At 42.8% G+C, this 16,371-nt stretch overlaps 2 protein-coding genes across 19 annotated transcripts in view; both read right to left on the reverse strand.

The window, feature by feature from the left end:
- The window catches only part of LOC117607241 (discs large 1), a 371,089-nt gene that overhangs the window by 171,375 nt on the left and 183,343 nt on the right, over positions 1 to 16,371 (reverse strand). The window lies entirely within an intron of this gene.
- LOC143306068 (uncharacterized) overlaps positions 12,110 to 16,371 on the reverse strand; it is a 70,369-nt gene continuing 66,107 nt past the window's right edge. Inside the window, exon 3 of the mRNA XM_076692159.1 lies at positions 12,110 to 14,701. Within this exon, the coding sequence (XP_076548274.1) occupies positions 12,458 to 12,952 (495 nt within the window). The 5' untranslated portion in view covers positions 12,953 to 14,701 and the 3' untranslated portion in view covers positions 12,110 to 12,457. The remainder of the gene's footprint in view (positions 14,702 to 16,371) is intronic.

The following is a 16,371-nucleotide window of genomic DNA, read 5'->3' on the forward strand; positions in this document are numbered from 1 at the left end:
AATTTTTAATTTTCACCCTGCTCCAGGCGACGAAGCATGAAAAGGTCGTAAGGTGGCTCGTCTTATCTCGATTTCCTCCGTTCTGCTTTTCTTAACCTCCGTTTTACGCGCATCCACTGGCAGTGCATCGTGGACAAAGGTGGTGGCGGGCAAAGAAACTTGGATGGGAGCTCGAGTTATACACGGAAAATGGCGTATCTCCTATGAACAGCCCCACGGCTGCCGTTAACGAGTTTCAGTTTATCGTCGTCCACGTTGCTGGCGTCTTCGAGACGTGCACACACAGCTTGCAAACTAACAGCCTAAACCCCCGTGAAAATTACGTGTCGTCGTTTAAACTTCCCTCCGTTGCCGGGCTATCTAAAAGCGACTAAACGCGTCGATTACCGGCCACACAAACACGGTACCATCATGAATCGAGCAATAAACGTAAATTGTTAACTGCATCCGCGGATCGCGACCTCTGCGCGATATCGAACCTAAGTTCCAGACCACTTTCGGTACCAGCTCGTAACCGCACAATCCGTTTAGTAATTGCTTGGCTCGTTTGCGTGTTGGCTTGCGGTCAACGTTAGTTCATAAGGGGCTTTATTATTTTTAAATAATGCACCACCAAGGTTTATCTTGAAACAGCATTTTATATGCACCTCATCTATCACAAATGCATAAATAATAAAAACGAGAAACATCCGCTTCTTGAATACAGAAACGAATTTTATAGTGCATACCATAAAGTGCAGATGCACTTTCGGAAGTGAATTCGATGGATAATAAAAAATGTTCCATTTTCCTGTTGTTCTTACGCGATATCAGTTCTTTCTTACGCTGTTGAATAAAAAAAGGAAACAATCAAAAATTTCCGACACGTGTTTCTTTTATGATCAGTGTATTATAAGGGCACAGAAAAACAGCAAGCGTATGGAAGGAAATTTGTCGTTAACTTTCCTCCTCAATTTTCCTGTCTTTCGCTCGTTTCTGAATTTACGTCAACATTTTATGGTGCCATCCTCTGGCTATCGAATTTCCATAAAACAATCCGTCTCCGGTCCGTTAAACTACGGGAACCGAACAAGTTCTTTGTCGAACATTAAATATCTTATAATACGTTTTCAAGGATACTCTTGAATCATTAGTGAAACGAGCTCTAAAACGAAGTGAAGTTTGCATTTCCTTTGAAGAAGCCAACTCGTTATTTTGCATTATAATAGCAAAGAAACAACGTTCCAACGAAGTCGTCGAATTAAACGTAAGCAATCGGTCGGTGACTCGCGGCGAGGAAACTTATTAATCCTCGCAAACGAGAAAACTTCGCGGAATGTTTCAAGACGACTCTTTAACTCAATTTGACCGACGATCGAACTGGTCGTCTTCGAAGTTCAAACGGTCGGCTGTCCGATTCGAAAATTACGTGTCAACAGCGTTCGTCGACGAACCGGTTGAAAACCGCGAGAGGAAACTCGATTCTCGTCGAATTACAGGAGGGCTCTGCGTCATCGTGACGGAATATCAGGTTTATCGCTACAATTAAATAATTATCGTACAGCCCCTGGGGGTGAATTTCGGTTCGACTTCGCGCCTCGGATTCTTGCAATTGAACTCTGTTATAAGTTTCGCAGGCTGGCAGCCGGGAGCTGCGAACTCTATCGTTCGAAAATTACACGTCACACGGCAAACTTCAGTCTTCCGGGAAAATACGAGAAGGCGTTCCCGTACACGTAACCGGCAGATAACGTCCGAAAGCTACGAAATTCTTGATTATAATAAGGCGAACTTTAATTGGAAGCCGCCGAGATGCGGCGGATACAGATTCTTAATTAAATCCGCCCCGCTTGAAACTCGTACAACCTTTAATCATTATCGCGAACAAACTGATGTATTCGAATTCCTTCGAATTCTAAATAAATGTACTTTATCGTATTTCGATTGTTCGAAGAGATTCTTAAAATATTTGAGAATATGGGAAGTGAAAGCTGAACTACCACAGACAGATAGAAGCATTGAATGTCTAAAATTTGATGAAATAGGTTCGGCAGGTAAATTACAGTAATTTCCTGGACGCGTTTGATCTCGATTACCGTGTAGCTACACAATGAGAGACGAAGAGAGATACATGGCAGAAGTTGCTTGAACTTTCGCGGAGGTGACCGAGAATTACGAGAAGCTGAAAACCGCAATGCATTTCGGAGGAACGGATAGGAAGCGAAGGGAGATAGACAGCAGAAACGTGCAGAATTATCACTAGTAATACCGTAGAATTTTCTCCCCTGTTTTCGTCAAACTATTATTAACCGAAAGTAGCGCGGAATCATCGGGAAAACTATTCTCATTTCAACGGGAAGTTTAATTTGTTCCTTTTACAACTGAAAGATTTACAGGAAAACTTCGCTGGTAATGTGAAAACGAGATTGTTGAGGATTCAACTTCTCTTCAAGTTTCGTTGTAAGTTATTCCTCGTTTAAAATTAATGATAGTACTGCAACAAAATGTATTAAGGATAGACTTGCTTCGTTTCAGCGCCAGTAGAAATATCAACGCATAGTCAGACACGGAATATCGCAAACCGATATCGCTAATATAATGTTCCATAAAATTCAGGTGTAACGCCATATCGACTCACAGAGATCTAGCACCATTAGTCTCAACTATGCTTCTCTTGATTTCTCAGTAACAACTTGATTCTAGACGTAGGTAAACAGCAAACTGACGCTGCTAACGACACCCACCATTCCACACGCGTGTACTCTCGTTCAATCTGCTACGATATTATGCACAATGATCTTGTACGAATTCTGTGTCGTGTACAGAGATCTGTAACGAGCTACTTCGTTGATTAGATTCGCAATCAGTTTCAAGGTACTCGTCGACGACGGGAAACTGAAGGGAAACTGCGATGGCGGAAGCATTTCACAGCGGGGATGGAGGATAGGAATGGTAGTTGGAAATTGGAAGCAGCAGTTTGCTAGAGACACGGGGACCAAAGAGTCGAAGATAATACGTCGAATCGGAGCGAGATAAGCTTGCCGTGCAAAGTACAAAGCTCGAAGACGAGTAGCGCGAGTGTACGCTAAACCAACCCCGAATCGCTCTAATCCGTTCAATAACATAAGGGTAATAAAGGAGGAATTCAAACGTTCAGAGACAAGCCGACACACTCGTTGCTTTTCAACGATTTATATTCACAATTATCTACAATAGCAAAGTGTATTTTTCGGCTGGAAAACGCGTTTATCGAGGGAACAAATCGATGAATTTTTATATCAGATTCGATGTCTCGAGTCAATAAAGTAGCAAGAGAGTTCTTTGTTTATGGAATTCCCTTCGGAGCCGGTGTAATGATGGGAAATAGGGCTAATTTCCTGGCAAGCGGAGTGAAACTGATGGAAAACGACGGAAACTTCGGAGACCAGGTAAATAACGGAGTCGAACCGGGCTGATCGAATTTGTAAAAGAAAAATAGAGGAACCATTGGAAAGCTTTAAATGACGCGATTCTTCTCCTGATCGGTGGTTCACGGGTAAAAAACAAGACTCGAGTATTTCTTTCTTTGGTGCTCAATTTGATTCTTCGTTCTATTGTACACTAGGGAAATCAGGATGCCAAGACAGGGATTTTTTAACATCCACGAGACGAATAAATTCTCTACAGTTATTAAACCTTGGAGGGTGAAATTTGTACTCACCCTACAATATCTAGAGCTTAAATTTAATAACTGACGATAGATGTATCATTATTTTTAAATGGAAAACAAAGTGGTGACACTGTTTACCGCAAAATTTTTCCACGCGAAGCATGTTTATTCACGATTGCCGTTAAAATCGATTCCGTGCACGTTTATCGAATTATGCGGTCTGAATGTCGGACGGGCGAGAAAAAAAGCAGTTCCAACGATGTACATGAATTTCACTGTTGTCGATTCTGCGAACACGCTTTACAACTACGGTTATTTAATTACCGAAACCCGGACGCTTCGTTAGCGAACGAACTCTCTGGACACGCAAAAATCCGCAATAAAGGCGTGCCCCAGTTTATTGCCATTCTGTTAACAGGTTCACGGAAACTGTCTCGCGACCGGTAAATACAATAACAGCCCATTTATACATCCACGTTGATAATGCTGTTACGCGTCCACCGTTACGCCATGTGAGAGTTTAATCTCGAAATTGAGTAATGTCCGCCACACATGGCCACGAAACGCGTTTTAATCCGATATTTATTACCTTTTTCTGAATCATTTTATCCGCGAATATTTAAACAAAAGATAAACCCCGGAAGTTTCGGGAGTTGCTATAATTTTTATCACAAAATTGAACCATATTTCGTTGAATTATTTTGCCAATTTTAACAAAATTTATTCAGATTATTGAGAAGTGAAATGACTGTCGGCCGCATAGTTGACAAAGTAAATTAACCAGTCGTAACTAGAGAAAGAAAAGTACGAACTATGAATATTTCGCGACGTAAGTTGCTCATTGTCTTCCGTAACTTGGCGGAAAATGAAATTTCGTTAAACCGGCAGACAGACCCCTTTTAATCAATGTTGCCACGGTACGTGAATCGACGGTAAAGAAGGGACAAGGAATTCCTTTAATCTGCCGAGCAAGAATAATTCCAGCTTTCCAGTCGACGTTAATGTTTGTCTCTCGTCGTTTCGCTACCATTTCACTGGAAGAAGAGACAGTTACCGTTTCGTTGACATTTTTCTCAACGAGAAAGAGAGACCAGCTGGCGTACAATTGCTCCGCGACTGTACGAAGAGCGATAACACGTTACTAATTCATTTTTAATCCCCGATGCTTTGTACGGATCGTTTACTCCGCGCGGCTGTAGTGTTACGAACAAAGACCGCCCACGTTTCTTCCCTCGCTCATCTCCCTCCCAACATTCACCCCTTCCTTGCCCTCTAGGTCAACCCCTTTTCCTCGAGATAACGTTTCTCTATAACTGAATATTCGCCCCGGTTTTGCTCCATCCCTCTTCGCGAAGCTCAATTTACATTTTCTTCCTCTTTCGTGCACTGCTATCTTCAAGAACAAGAATTCACCCCCTGCAGTCTCACGATTCTTTTGCTGATCGAGCAGTAAAATTAAATCTTCGTTAGTTGAAGATTGAAAGACATCAGAGAACTCGAGTAGAATTAAAATTAATTATAAGACAAATGAAATGAATAATATAATGTTGCGGTATTTCTTGATCGATAATTTCTCAAACTCTTCGTATATTTATCGTCATAGGTATTACAAGAAACATTGATAATTACTTTCACGGTTCAAGAATGACTTGTTCGTTAACCAGGGTTAATTTGAAATTACTCGAGGTAAATTATTCCGTGGCAGAGTAATCGATACAATACGACTACATCGTTAATAATCTTCCAAGAGTATTTCCCAGCGATCGATAGATTTAATTATTTTTTAATAACACCTTGCGTTATCAATTTCCCGTTTCCCACTATTTTTTTGTATTTTATCACTCTCTTTCTCTTCCAACTTCGCAGCAATCTCGAACAGTTAATCCATCTCGATCCGCTGTAAATTGGAGAAACTTTCAACCCCGTTGTTTACTATGCTTTCCAGACCATTTCTCGTTACAGAGTGGCAAGCGAGAAAAAAAAAATCGCAACAGCTTAGAACGCACGGCGGAAAATTAGAATAAATTTCCGTCTTGTAGCGAGATGCCAGGTAAATAAGTTCGTACGTCGAAACTCGTTGTGAAACACATCGTGACTGCAATTATACGCTTTGCGTGGAAACGTTACATTTCCCGAACTTTTTGCCTCGTTGTGATGCGATCAGAGTTAGTTCAACGCGAACTTTGTCAACGCGTTCCAGACTCGAATTAACACTATTTACGGGACCGGCGAAACTCGAAGGTAGATGAGACATTCAATTAATCTCGGCCGGAAAAAAGAAAATTCATGTCTCCTGTGCAAGCTGATATTTCGCAGAGTTTACCCTTGCAACGAAATATGTTAAAAAAAACATGAAAAGTTAACTATTCACGTCGTTGATAATTAGAATTTTCATGTGTCTTATCACACGCGTTCATTTTTCACTGCACCAGCGAAGCTGGTAATCGATAACAGTATCATTTTACAACGTCGACGTGAAACAAAGGCGTACGAACATTAATTTTCTCAAAGATAATGGCACTTAGAGAACGTCCAAGACACGAATCGTTCAAAGGAGCAGAATATCAGGGCATTAGCTATTCGATCGCAATTGTGCACCTCTACTCTCGCTAGTAATTTAGCTGGCTGCTGTTAGCCAGCCTTCGAAGGATCCTGTTGCGGCTACCATTGTCGTCTTCTATCCACTTTCCGAGTCACGCTTGGTGACCTGGCGAAAAGCATTGTTAGGGGAAACCGTTCGAACTGGCGGAAAATCGTATCGCGTTCTATGCGCCCGATTGTTCGCGTTCATTGCAATGTAGCCAAGTGTACGATCAAATAAAACTACCCGCCTTCTTGTTCCCTGATTCTCGTTCTCGTTTTCCAACGATCGAATACGCGTTCGCCTCGAGAATTCTCTTTGAAGTGGTCGAAATTCACGGTAATTCGACGCTTTGAGTCGATAAGATAATCGCACGATTTAACAGGTTGACTGGGGTAAAGATTACCGCTAATCGATACCACTTCAATTTTTATTAAAATTAAGTTTTTCTATGCGAAGCTTCAATTGTATTTCGTAAAGGTCTGCGCTTGTTTATGCAAATTGATCAAAAGGTGTCGAACGATACCACTGTCCGCGCCTAATCTCGTATCCCGGCATCGATTAGCGGGAAACACCGGTTACTCGTGTTTGTTAATGTGCTTTACGTGTACGTTACACTTGCATCTAACTATTAATTACCACTGTCATTGTCAAAATCCAATTCGCATATTGTAGCGAGGCCGGTATGATACACGGAATAGTCGGCACAGGAGGGAATTGCAGTTTCTATGCGACACTAACGAGCCGCATTAGGCCGAGCTCTGAAAGTGATCGATCGCAAAGTGATGCACCGGAATGAGAAGAGAGCGACGGTGCCGTGTGTTGCATTGCAAATCGCAATCAGCAACTGAGAATAGAGAAAGATAAAAGGATACGAATGCATCCACGTTTCGACTCGCGCAGAATGGGAAGAAACGAAGTCGAGTAATCCTACTAATGTTCCTGTTAGGATCGCATCTACGACTGGCCACCGACCCAGATGCGTTTCTGGCATTCTCTTAAACGTAATAATGCATTTCCTGACCGAATCGAGGCGGCGCGGCGCGACGCGATGTGGTAGGATCCTTGCATCTCTCATAATGCGACCATTGTTGAACGAAGGAAGGGGATGCTGCTTGTCGAAATGGACGTGAATTAACGACTCTGTCTGCCGCGAGGATTTCCATCTACCGTCTGTTGGATAATTACGATCTGAAACGTGCTCAGAAGAAACGGTGAGAATCGAGAGGGATGCATCGTGTTTTTTAAATACTTAACATTTCGATACTACAGGAACCGATGTTCAAATAACTTCTTATACTTTTGGTAAAAATGAAAGCTAAAGAATAGATTATCATAAATTTATAATACATGAAGGAAGCGCTCCGTAGTGAAAGGGTTAATACCCTCCTTCATTGCATTATGCAAGAATGTTCGTAGTAGTTTTAATGATACGTAAAGAAACGTGTATAATCTTCAGAACTTTAAGATAAATTCAGGAATGATTTAAAAATTTCAAGCGCAACCAGAAAAGTTATTTCAAGAAGATTTTCCATCGAGCTTAATTGATATTTCAAACGTTTCACGGTATCCGTTCGTTTCTTTCCAACGTTGCCGTAGCATTTTCACCGGAAAATAAATAAGAATCGTGGAAAGAGGTTTAAAGGAAAAAGTTTCAAGAATTTCTCAAATGGATGACAAAACGGTGGAAATAAACTGCTCGTTGTTTCCACGTTACAGCAGGGAACCGTAATCTCTTTAAGATGTTGTTTCTGCTGCTTTCCTTCGTCAGCGAACAAAGAACACGCTTCCGTGCGATTATATACGAGTCTGTACCGCTTTGAAAATATGTAAAGAAAGTTACAATTCTTAAGACAACTCGCGACAAAAATATCGAAACAATTATCCATTATATTACACAAAATTCTATTCAAATAATCTCATGAAATTCTATCCATCTTAAAATTAATTGCCAGAAAATTTGTAAAACATTGCGAAAGATATTTCAGTAATAATTTCATACAGATGATGAACTGTTTGTCATGGCAGAATAACGATTTCACGGCGTACAGTAAATTTGCTAGATAATTATACCCGTTTGCATCAACGTTTCCTTTTCTTTGACTGGAAATGCCGGTAATAATTGTGCGCGTACGCTCGAAATCCGCGATGTCGGAGAGAAATAGAGAGTATGTAAATCTGTTGGCACGTAGATCACGATTAATTTGATGTGCCAGCAGAACGGCGTAAGTAGAGGCAATTAGTGCAGCACCGCTGTAGAACTTTACGCCGCGTTTTGTTCCTTCCCTCTCTGCCGACCGACTTCTCAACCTCTAAATTTCCCTCTGTTTCCGGCTTAATTTATATCGCTCGTTAACCAGCGGCGGTGGTCGTCGAGAAAAATGCGCGCTGAATGCGTGGCAATAAAACAAAACGAAGAGAAAATGCACCGCGTAGAGAGCAGATTCGCGAAGAGGCGGGGTAGGATATAAAGGCGAGCGAGCCGAAACTAGAGGCAGGAAAATTTTGTTCGTAATATAGCGACTTTCACTCGGAGTACATTGCTGTTTCAGATTAAAATTCTTCGTTTTACGTCACGGCTGTTCCCTTTTAGAGCTTCGCGAGATACGGGATAACATTACTCCGTCAAGACGCGTCTGTCACGTTTTACTTCGCAAATTAGAGTTCGAGCAATATAATATTTATAAACTGACATCTCTCACTTTTTCTTCGACGAATTATTTAACCTACTGTACCGTTCGAGACCCGTGATTCAAGTAAATTAATGTTATATGTGTGTATTCAGAACGATCACGCGTGGCGCAGCCATTTTGATATGGATATAACGACGCAGAATCGATATAAACTGGACCGGTTGACAGCAGCGATTGTGAATATTCACGCATTTTTAAAGCGGTATGATTGGTCACGTACCTTTAGTGAAGAGAATTCTGGGTCTTCTTATATTCACTTTAATAAAACTTTAACTGATTGCGAGGAGAAATGACGTTTTCTACAAACAATGACACGGGTAACGTTTTCCATAGAATTGAACTAGGCCCGGGAGCGCCACGCACCGGCGAGCGGAACCTCCTTCCCCTTCTCTTTTTTGACGTCGACGAATTGTGTTAGGGAATTTTACCGACGGCCAATTCAACCGCGCGAAATTTGAAAAGCACTTGGATCGGTTTCGATCCAATATCTACTTCAGAATAATTTCATTGTTCAAAAGTTTGGATCAATAACAGGACCCTGAGATGGAAAAACTGATTTCCGAGTGTAAAGAAAACTGATCCCTGGGTCTGAAAACATTCATCACAGCTGCACGAATGGTAAATAGATAGTGGCAAGGATCTTCAAAATTATCTCACCTTTATGTTCTTTGCTTTTGAAAGGAATCTGCTAAATCAGTACAGAGGCGTATACGTGCTACAGTTTTTCAGCGATAGAAGAAAAGATATGATTAAAAAGGAAATGCATTTTACGGGGGTTGGTTTAAATCGTTGCGAAATATATCTTACGCGAAACGATGAGAGATATTCGTGTTAATGGGAAGCTTTTTTCCTCCTCTTTCTACCTTTTTGTTTTTCTTTTTTTCTCTTTTTTATTTTCAGCTCACGGAGTGGGTTTCTTTCGTACCGGTGTAAATTAACATCGAACCTGCTTTTGACGTCCACTGCTACGCCTTTTTCTTTTTTTCCCTCTCACCGACGAATCAGGATAACGAGGTTTCCACCTATGAGCCCCGTTTTCATTCGCTAAGTACTCCTCGCCAGCTCGTTACCGAATGATACACACCAGATAATAAATAATTAAAAACGAAATGGGACGAACGTTCGTTATACGAGGAAATTATGGACTTTTCGGAAAACCAACCGCGATTCCCTGCGACAATCGTACGTAATCGTGTCTTCGATAATTGATTTTCAAATATTCAGTTTTGTACGAATAAACCAGTCGTCAGCCAACAAATTTCAGCCGGTAATTCGCGAAATTCTGATATAGCTCTGCGTGACATAATTTTGAACGATAAACAGTCAAGAAATCTTCATTCTGGCAAACGAAACTGATTCGTGTATCGAAAAGATCAAAGCGAATAAATTCATATAGACAACTTTGTAACATATTCACTATTTTGATATCTATATAATTTATACTTTATCGGTAAGCAAGGATTTTTCACCTGCTAGTCGACGTTTTCTAAGTTAGACAAACGCCATTTTTTCGTCTGTTATTTCAGCTCAAGCGACGAAAGTTTCTCCCTTGTTGGATTTTCCGCGATGCGTAACTTCGATCGATGGCAAAACATTTTCCCAGTGATAATATTATTCGCAAAACATCAGGATTAATTCAAAACATTGCTATATTCTTGTTTAACAAATTCGCTGATCCGAGTCATCTGCGATCCCGGCGAATAATATTTTTATTCGTTTCGATCGCCAACGAAAATTCATGATTCTCAGCCCGAAACAAACACGTTAATTCTGAAAATAACATCGATCAGTGCCTTTGAAACGTCTCCAACTCTCCTTCGATTCGCAATTAACGACGCTTTCCCGTTCTCCTGGACATTCGACCAGCCAAGACAAACAATTCCTTTTTCGAGGGTAACGTAAATATCCTAAATCACGGAACTTCCTCTCGATCTCTCTGAAATCTCTCATTCCTCCCGCCGCATCCTCCACCATTCCACCACTTTTTATTCGTCCCTCGTCCGTAGCCTCGCGAGAGAAGTCGGCTCACACAGGCAGATAATAAACTCGAAACAATACGACAAGCAACGTTCCAGCACGACACGAACATGCTTTCAGCTTTAAAACGCGATACCACCGAGTCGCCAGGAAAGCTATTTCATAACTGGGTCGAGCAAGTAGCCGGACCATGGGTGTACGCTGGGTGCCGGATAAAAGGGTGAGTCGCGGAAAAAAGTCAGTTCGCGTGAAACGGCTTCGCGGTTTCTCTTTTTCCATCCTTTAACAATCGACCGAAATATAGACAAAGTGGACAGGCTCGTTAAAGGATTTTCTTCGATTTCTTCGTTCAATCAAAAATCAAGGATTCGTAGTTTCGAACCGTACGAAATTTGAGACTGCGAGGAACATGATTTGTTCTTAAGACAATTCATGAATTTCAAGGTAGAAATGGAATTAACAAAACAATAGCGACGCAATGGTTCGTCTAATTAACGTACTACGTTTCGTCTGACTCGCGTGCTCGAACGAGTTGATCCTACCCTCCCAGACAATTATTTCCAACCGTACAGCGAATTAACTTGGACTAATTGATATTCAACGAATGCTAGTCGCAGCAAATTGGGCATACTTCTGCGCGTAGAGACGCGAAGCTCGCTAAAGTTCGCTCGGTTGATCTTTAACGCGAATACGTCTTGGCGGTACAATATACTATTCAGAGATCGGCGACGGAAATCGAGGTAAGAGGGATAGTTACCTGTGAAACAGATGCTCCCTTGTTGCTGCAGAAACAATGAGGGTGCGAGCACAAAGGCGGCAACAAACTCTATAACTCACGGCGTCGCGACGTCGCCGTGTCCAACACAGACGTGGAATACCGATAAAAGACGATTTGTTGGGAAACGCATCGCCGACTCGCCCGTTTATACGTAGCTCGACAAAGAATGGCCGAGATCTGTGACTCGTTCATCTTTGTAATTTTCAAACAGCCAATTAAACAATTTGCGGATGGAGAATAATTTCGTTTACTCGACTATAGAGATACCTTGGAACATTATTAGTAAGTGAAGGTGAAATAGTTATTTGTAGAAGAATTGAATAGAAGCAAACGAATTCACGAGCGATTCCTTTTTTTTATAGGCGTATAAAAGTTCTGTCTTTCTTTGTTCCTCACTTTATACATGTAAACGACCCACTTTGATTTTGGTTAGCCGTCGCACACGCGGAGTAGTTACCCTCGTAAATTCGAAAACTTCCTCACGAGTATCTCGGCTGCGAGCGTTCTTCGATTTTTCAACAATATGGCCCTGGCATATTGCAAAAGTGCCCGCCAACTTCTTAAAGTGCTTCTCGGCAAACCGTAATCGTTCTTTCGAACTATGGCCCGCGATTAGGATGAAACATTTTCAACAGTGGCAAGAGATTATTGACGGTCGTACACCTTGCAGCTATCGAGTCGTTTAAAGAAAAATTAATATATCAAAGGAAGATTTATCAGAGATTTTGCGATAAAAATTTCGAGCATGCCTAAGGTAAATTAAAATCTTTGAAAATAATTAAAATAAAGAGTTTATAAATTTAAAAAAATGATTTGACAAATGAAAATGAATTCATACGTGACTGGAAACAGACAACCGAGACGCCATCGACATTACCTTCTTTCGCCTGCACGAATCCGTGGACCTCGCAGTAACTTCCGGCGGAACCGGCGGCGCCAGGCGTGTCCAAAGTGAACAACGTGTTCGCCGACGAGCTGACAGCGTCGTCTGGAGTCTGCAGCAGGCTGGTTGTCTGCGAAACCGTTCGTTGCTGATGATGAGAATGATGATGCAGATGATGATGCTGTTGTTGTTGCTGTTGCAGCTGCTGTTGCTGTTGCTGCTGCTGTTGTTGCTGAGCCGCGAGGATCTCCTCGTGGCGACATTTCGAGCAACGACGCATCTCCGAGCGAACACGCAGCAGCCAGACCATGCCGAACAGTGCCATAGCAATCTCGAGTCCCGGTGACCTCGATGGGTGCTTCATGCTCGCTGAGTCAAGGTCATCGAGGCTCCACGAGCCAACGCGATGCATAGCACTGAAATCTCGGGGTACCAACGACTCCTTCCCTCTTAATTGCCACTTAATTGCCACTACGTCCTCGACGCTCGGACGATCTTTAATCTTTTCGTAACTTTATCCTTCGGCGATGATGATTCAGAAAACTTCCTTCCGAACAACTTCAAATTCTAATTACGAAAACGCGTGTAAGCAGTTCCTTATTAAGCTTGAACAGTTTTAATTACGAAATGTTTCCTCTTCGACTACTTTTGTTCCCTTGATTATGTTTGTGTTTGATAAAGAACGTTTGCTTTACCTCGCAGCGCTATCTTCTCTTTTAACATTTTACATGTTCCATGGCTTTTCACGGTACCATTTGTTTCCACTTTATAGACTCTTTGCTTTCTCTTTTATATCCTGCCCGTTTGTCGGAGCAAACGATCGCTCGTACGTCCCCGTTCGAATCCAATTTTTAACTCGTGACACCTGCCCTCGCATCGAGATCCCTCTCGTCCTCTAATCGAACTTATCCGCCGCGAATTCTACCTCGCTTTACCTCCATTCTTCTTTCGATCCCCAAAGTATCGAAGTAATCCTACTTCACCCTCATTTCACCCAGTCGACCAGCCTTCCACACGTTCCATCGATTTGATTCCTAACTGCTCGGCCGCAGTGAAACGAGCACCCTCGTACCGTCAATTCGTCGAGATAGAAGATCCCGCACGGTCAACTCTACGCTTAGTTTCCACATTTTTCACCGACAACGGGACCGCACTAGATCCGTCAGGATTACGATGCCCGATGTCTCGTTCGAAACATAGAATCGTTCGTTTGCGACCGATCGCGGAACGTTCTTTCCCCAACGGGAAACGTTCATCGAATTCCTTGGGACACTTGCGCGATTAGCTTAACGTTGGAAAATCGAAGGCACGATTGTTGGGAACTCGAGGGTTACACCATCTAAACGGTGTTGAATACTTTCACGATACTTTGAGCGTTTCGACAGAGGGTCAGGGAAATCGTGGAAGCTATCAGAGGCAGACTAATGACCGATAAGATCCTCGATCCTGTCCGTAACACGGTTCGTGGAAAACGATCACAGTTAATGAAGCCAAAGTTCGACGACACTGGTACGCGCTTGGTCCCGGAACTGAAAACGGGTCGGTTATAAAAGTAGAAAAGATGTCCGCGCGAATGGCGGAACACTTTCGTGAAAGTTTTCAAGGAAACGAAGGTGGAGGAGGTATCGTTACTCGGTTCACGAACTTTCACGTTTGTCCTGACGGTGTGCGAAGCAAGTTGGAACGAGCTGGACCAGCCAGCCAAACAGCACTCTCCTTCTGGCTCGCGATCGTTTCAACCTCTGCGACCGTTTTCTCGCCGCGATTCTCCGTCGACCATCGAGCTGCGCGACGAGGCTGACGTCTTTCCAAAGGCAACCCCCTCGAACGAGAATGCTCTCCCATTGAGACAGCACTTCCGGCCAACGTGTGCTTCACTTGATACGCATGAGTGAACCCGACTCTTTCGTCCAGAACCTTTCGCTACAGAAGCCGGTAGCAAAACGTTGATCCTCGCGATAACGCGGTTTCTAGAGCTTCGCAAACCGATTCCAAGAAGGTTTTGCGACTGTCGAAACCACTGACCGGGAACGGCCGATAACTGACCTGGCCACTTCTTTTATCCAGCACCAACCAGAAGCTTGCCGATCCTTTCGTCTATTTTTTCCTTCAGATGAATTCTATTACCAACCCTTTCGCTCGTACTTTTCTTGCGCTTCGCCTGCAAAAGTCACGGATGCCATCGAGTTTGGCATTCGACGAACGAAAGGAAACACGCTCGAACGGAGTCGATAGTGTTCCTTCTCTATTTTTGATGATTGCTTTTCTTTTTTCCTTTTCATCTTGCTTTCGCCGTGTCTCTGACGTTTCGACGAGGAGGATTTTTTGTCGAACCCGTTCGGTAATCTACCGTTTGATTCGATGAAATGAGATTTCTTTCGTCGCGAACGAATATTCTACCGTCTCTCCCACCGTATTCAGGTCCGATTGACTTTTCTTATTTGCGAATCTACGGGTGGCCTTATGCATTCGAGTTAAAATATTGTTCCGAGAATCATCGAGTTATCAATTTTTCAATTTTACCAATCTGCAGATAACGTACTAGATCACTGAGATTCGTTTAACGAGATACGAGTTCGATCAAGAGCGAATCACTTAAAGCGTTTTGCAGAACACGAGCCGAGTGCAAACTTCGGAATATGAAAGAGAGCAGACGTTGCAAGGGTATCTCGCGGATCGGCTCGAGCACCTACGAGATGAGGGTCGTGAATTGCAACGGAAGTCGACGTAGGGTGTAGTGGAAAACACTTGTACATTCTTCGAGTACTGACTGCTGGCACTCTCATCAACGTGGTGGAACAAGATGCTTCTATCTGTCACGTACAAGTAACAATTAAAACTTGAACTTTCAACCGATGGTAACTCGCTTGTTAACGATTCTCCGTTTGCAAATATTAAATCAAGCCGTATCTTCGTTACCCGCCTTACGAGTGACTTATTCGAAAAGCACTGAGACTGCTTGCTTTACAATTTTCAATTTTCAATTTTAACCCTCCAATATTTAATGTCTCGCGCGTGTGACACTGACTTTTATCATGCAAATACGATCTCACTACTTTGGAACAAATTGCTACGCACACGCGTGAACCTTCCGAGCGTACAATCGAACGAGGCTTTCAGCTCTTTGTCCGCTATCAAGCGCATCGCGCGCGGATAAATAAACCGCGAACGCGATTATATCGGCAGAGAAATAATGCAGCTGCCTGTGCCTGTCATGACGGCGTAGTAAATCATAATGATGCGAGCCGGGGATAATGCATCGCGGAGAGGTGAATGAGCATTAGGGGCCAAAGAATCATCTGACAAAATACTATCGGGAGGAACAATTCGATTGAAACGAACCATGATTCAGAAGCATCCTGCTGATCGACATATATACTCTCGCGTTTGTTTCCGATAGATGTTTCTGCTTTGAAACACGATTTCCGTGTGAATTGCGTTAAAGAGGAACAGTGAAAATGATCGACTAAAGGATTATTTTTCAACGGAAACAGCGAGTAGTTAACTAACAGGGGATTCGTAAATTCGAACGCGGGAAGAGCAGGCAATGTACAGGCTTTACTCGGCACGCTATAATGGTCTCTTAGATAATAACTCTGTTCGTATTTCTCCCGCATGCCTTCACAGACGAACGGAACAAAGTTGTGCGCGCTGGTAGCACCAAGTTCGGGGATGAAATTAGCAGAAAAGCCGTGCTGGATGGCGAACGAGACGAACGCGTACCGTTCAACGCAATTAAACGCGACGCAAGACCCTCGTTCATCGAGCCGCTACCATTGTTGTTTCCCACACTCGGTACACCCCTTTCTGTGTACCAGTTACACGGATGGA

The sequence above is a fragment of the Osmia lignaria genome, chromosome 14 (assembly GCF_051020975.1).
Source record: "Osmia lignaria lignaria isolate PbOS001 chromosome 14, iyOsmLign1, whole genome shotgun sequence".
NCBI classification, from domain to species: domain Eukaryota; kingdom Metazoa; phylum Arthropoda; class Insecta; order Hymenoptera; family Megachilidae; genus Osmia; species Osmia lignaria.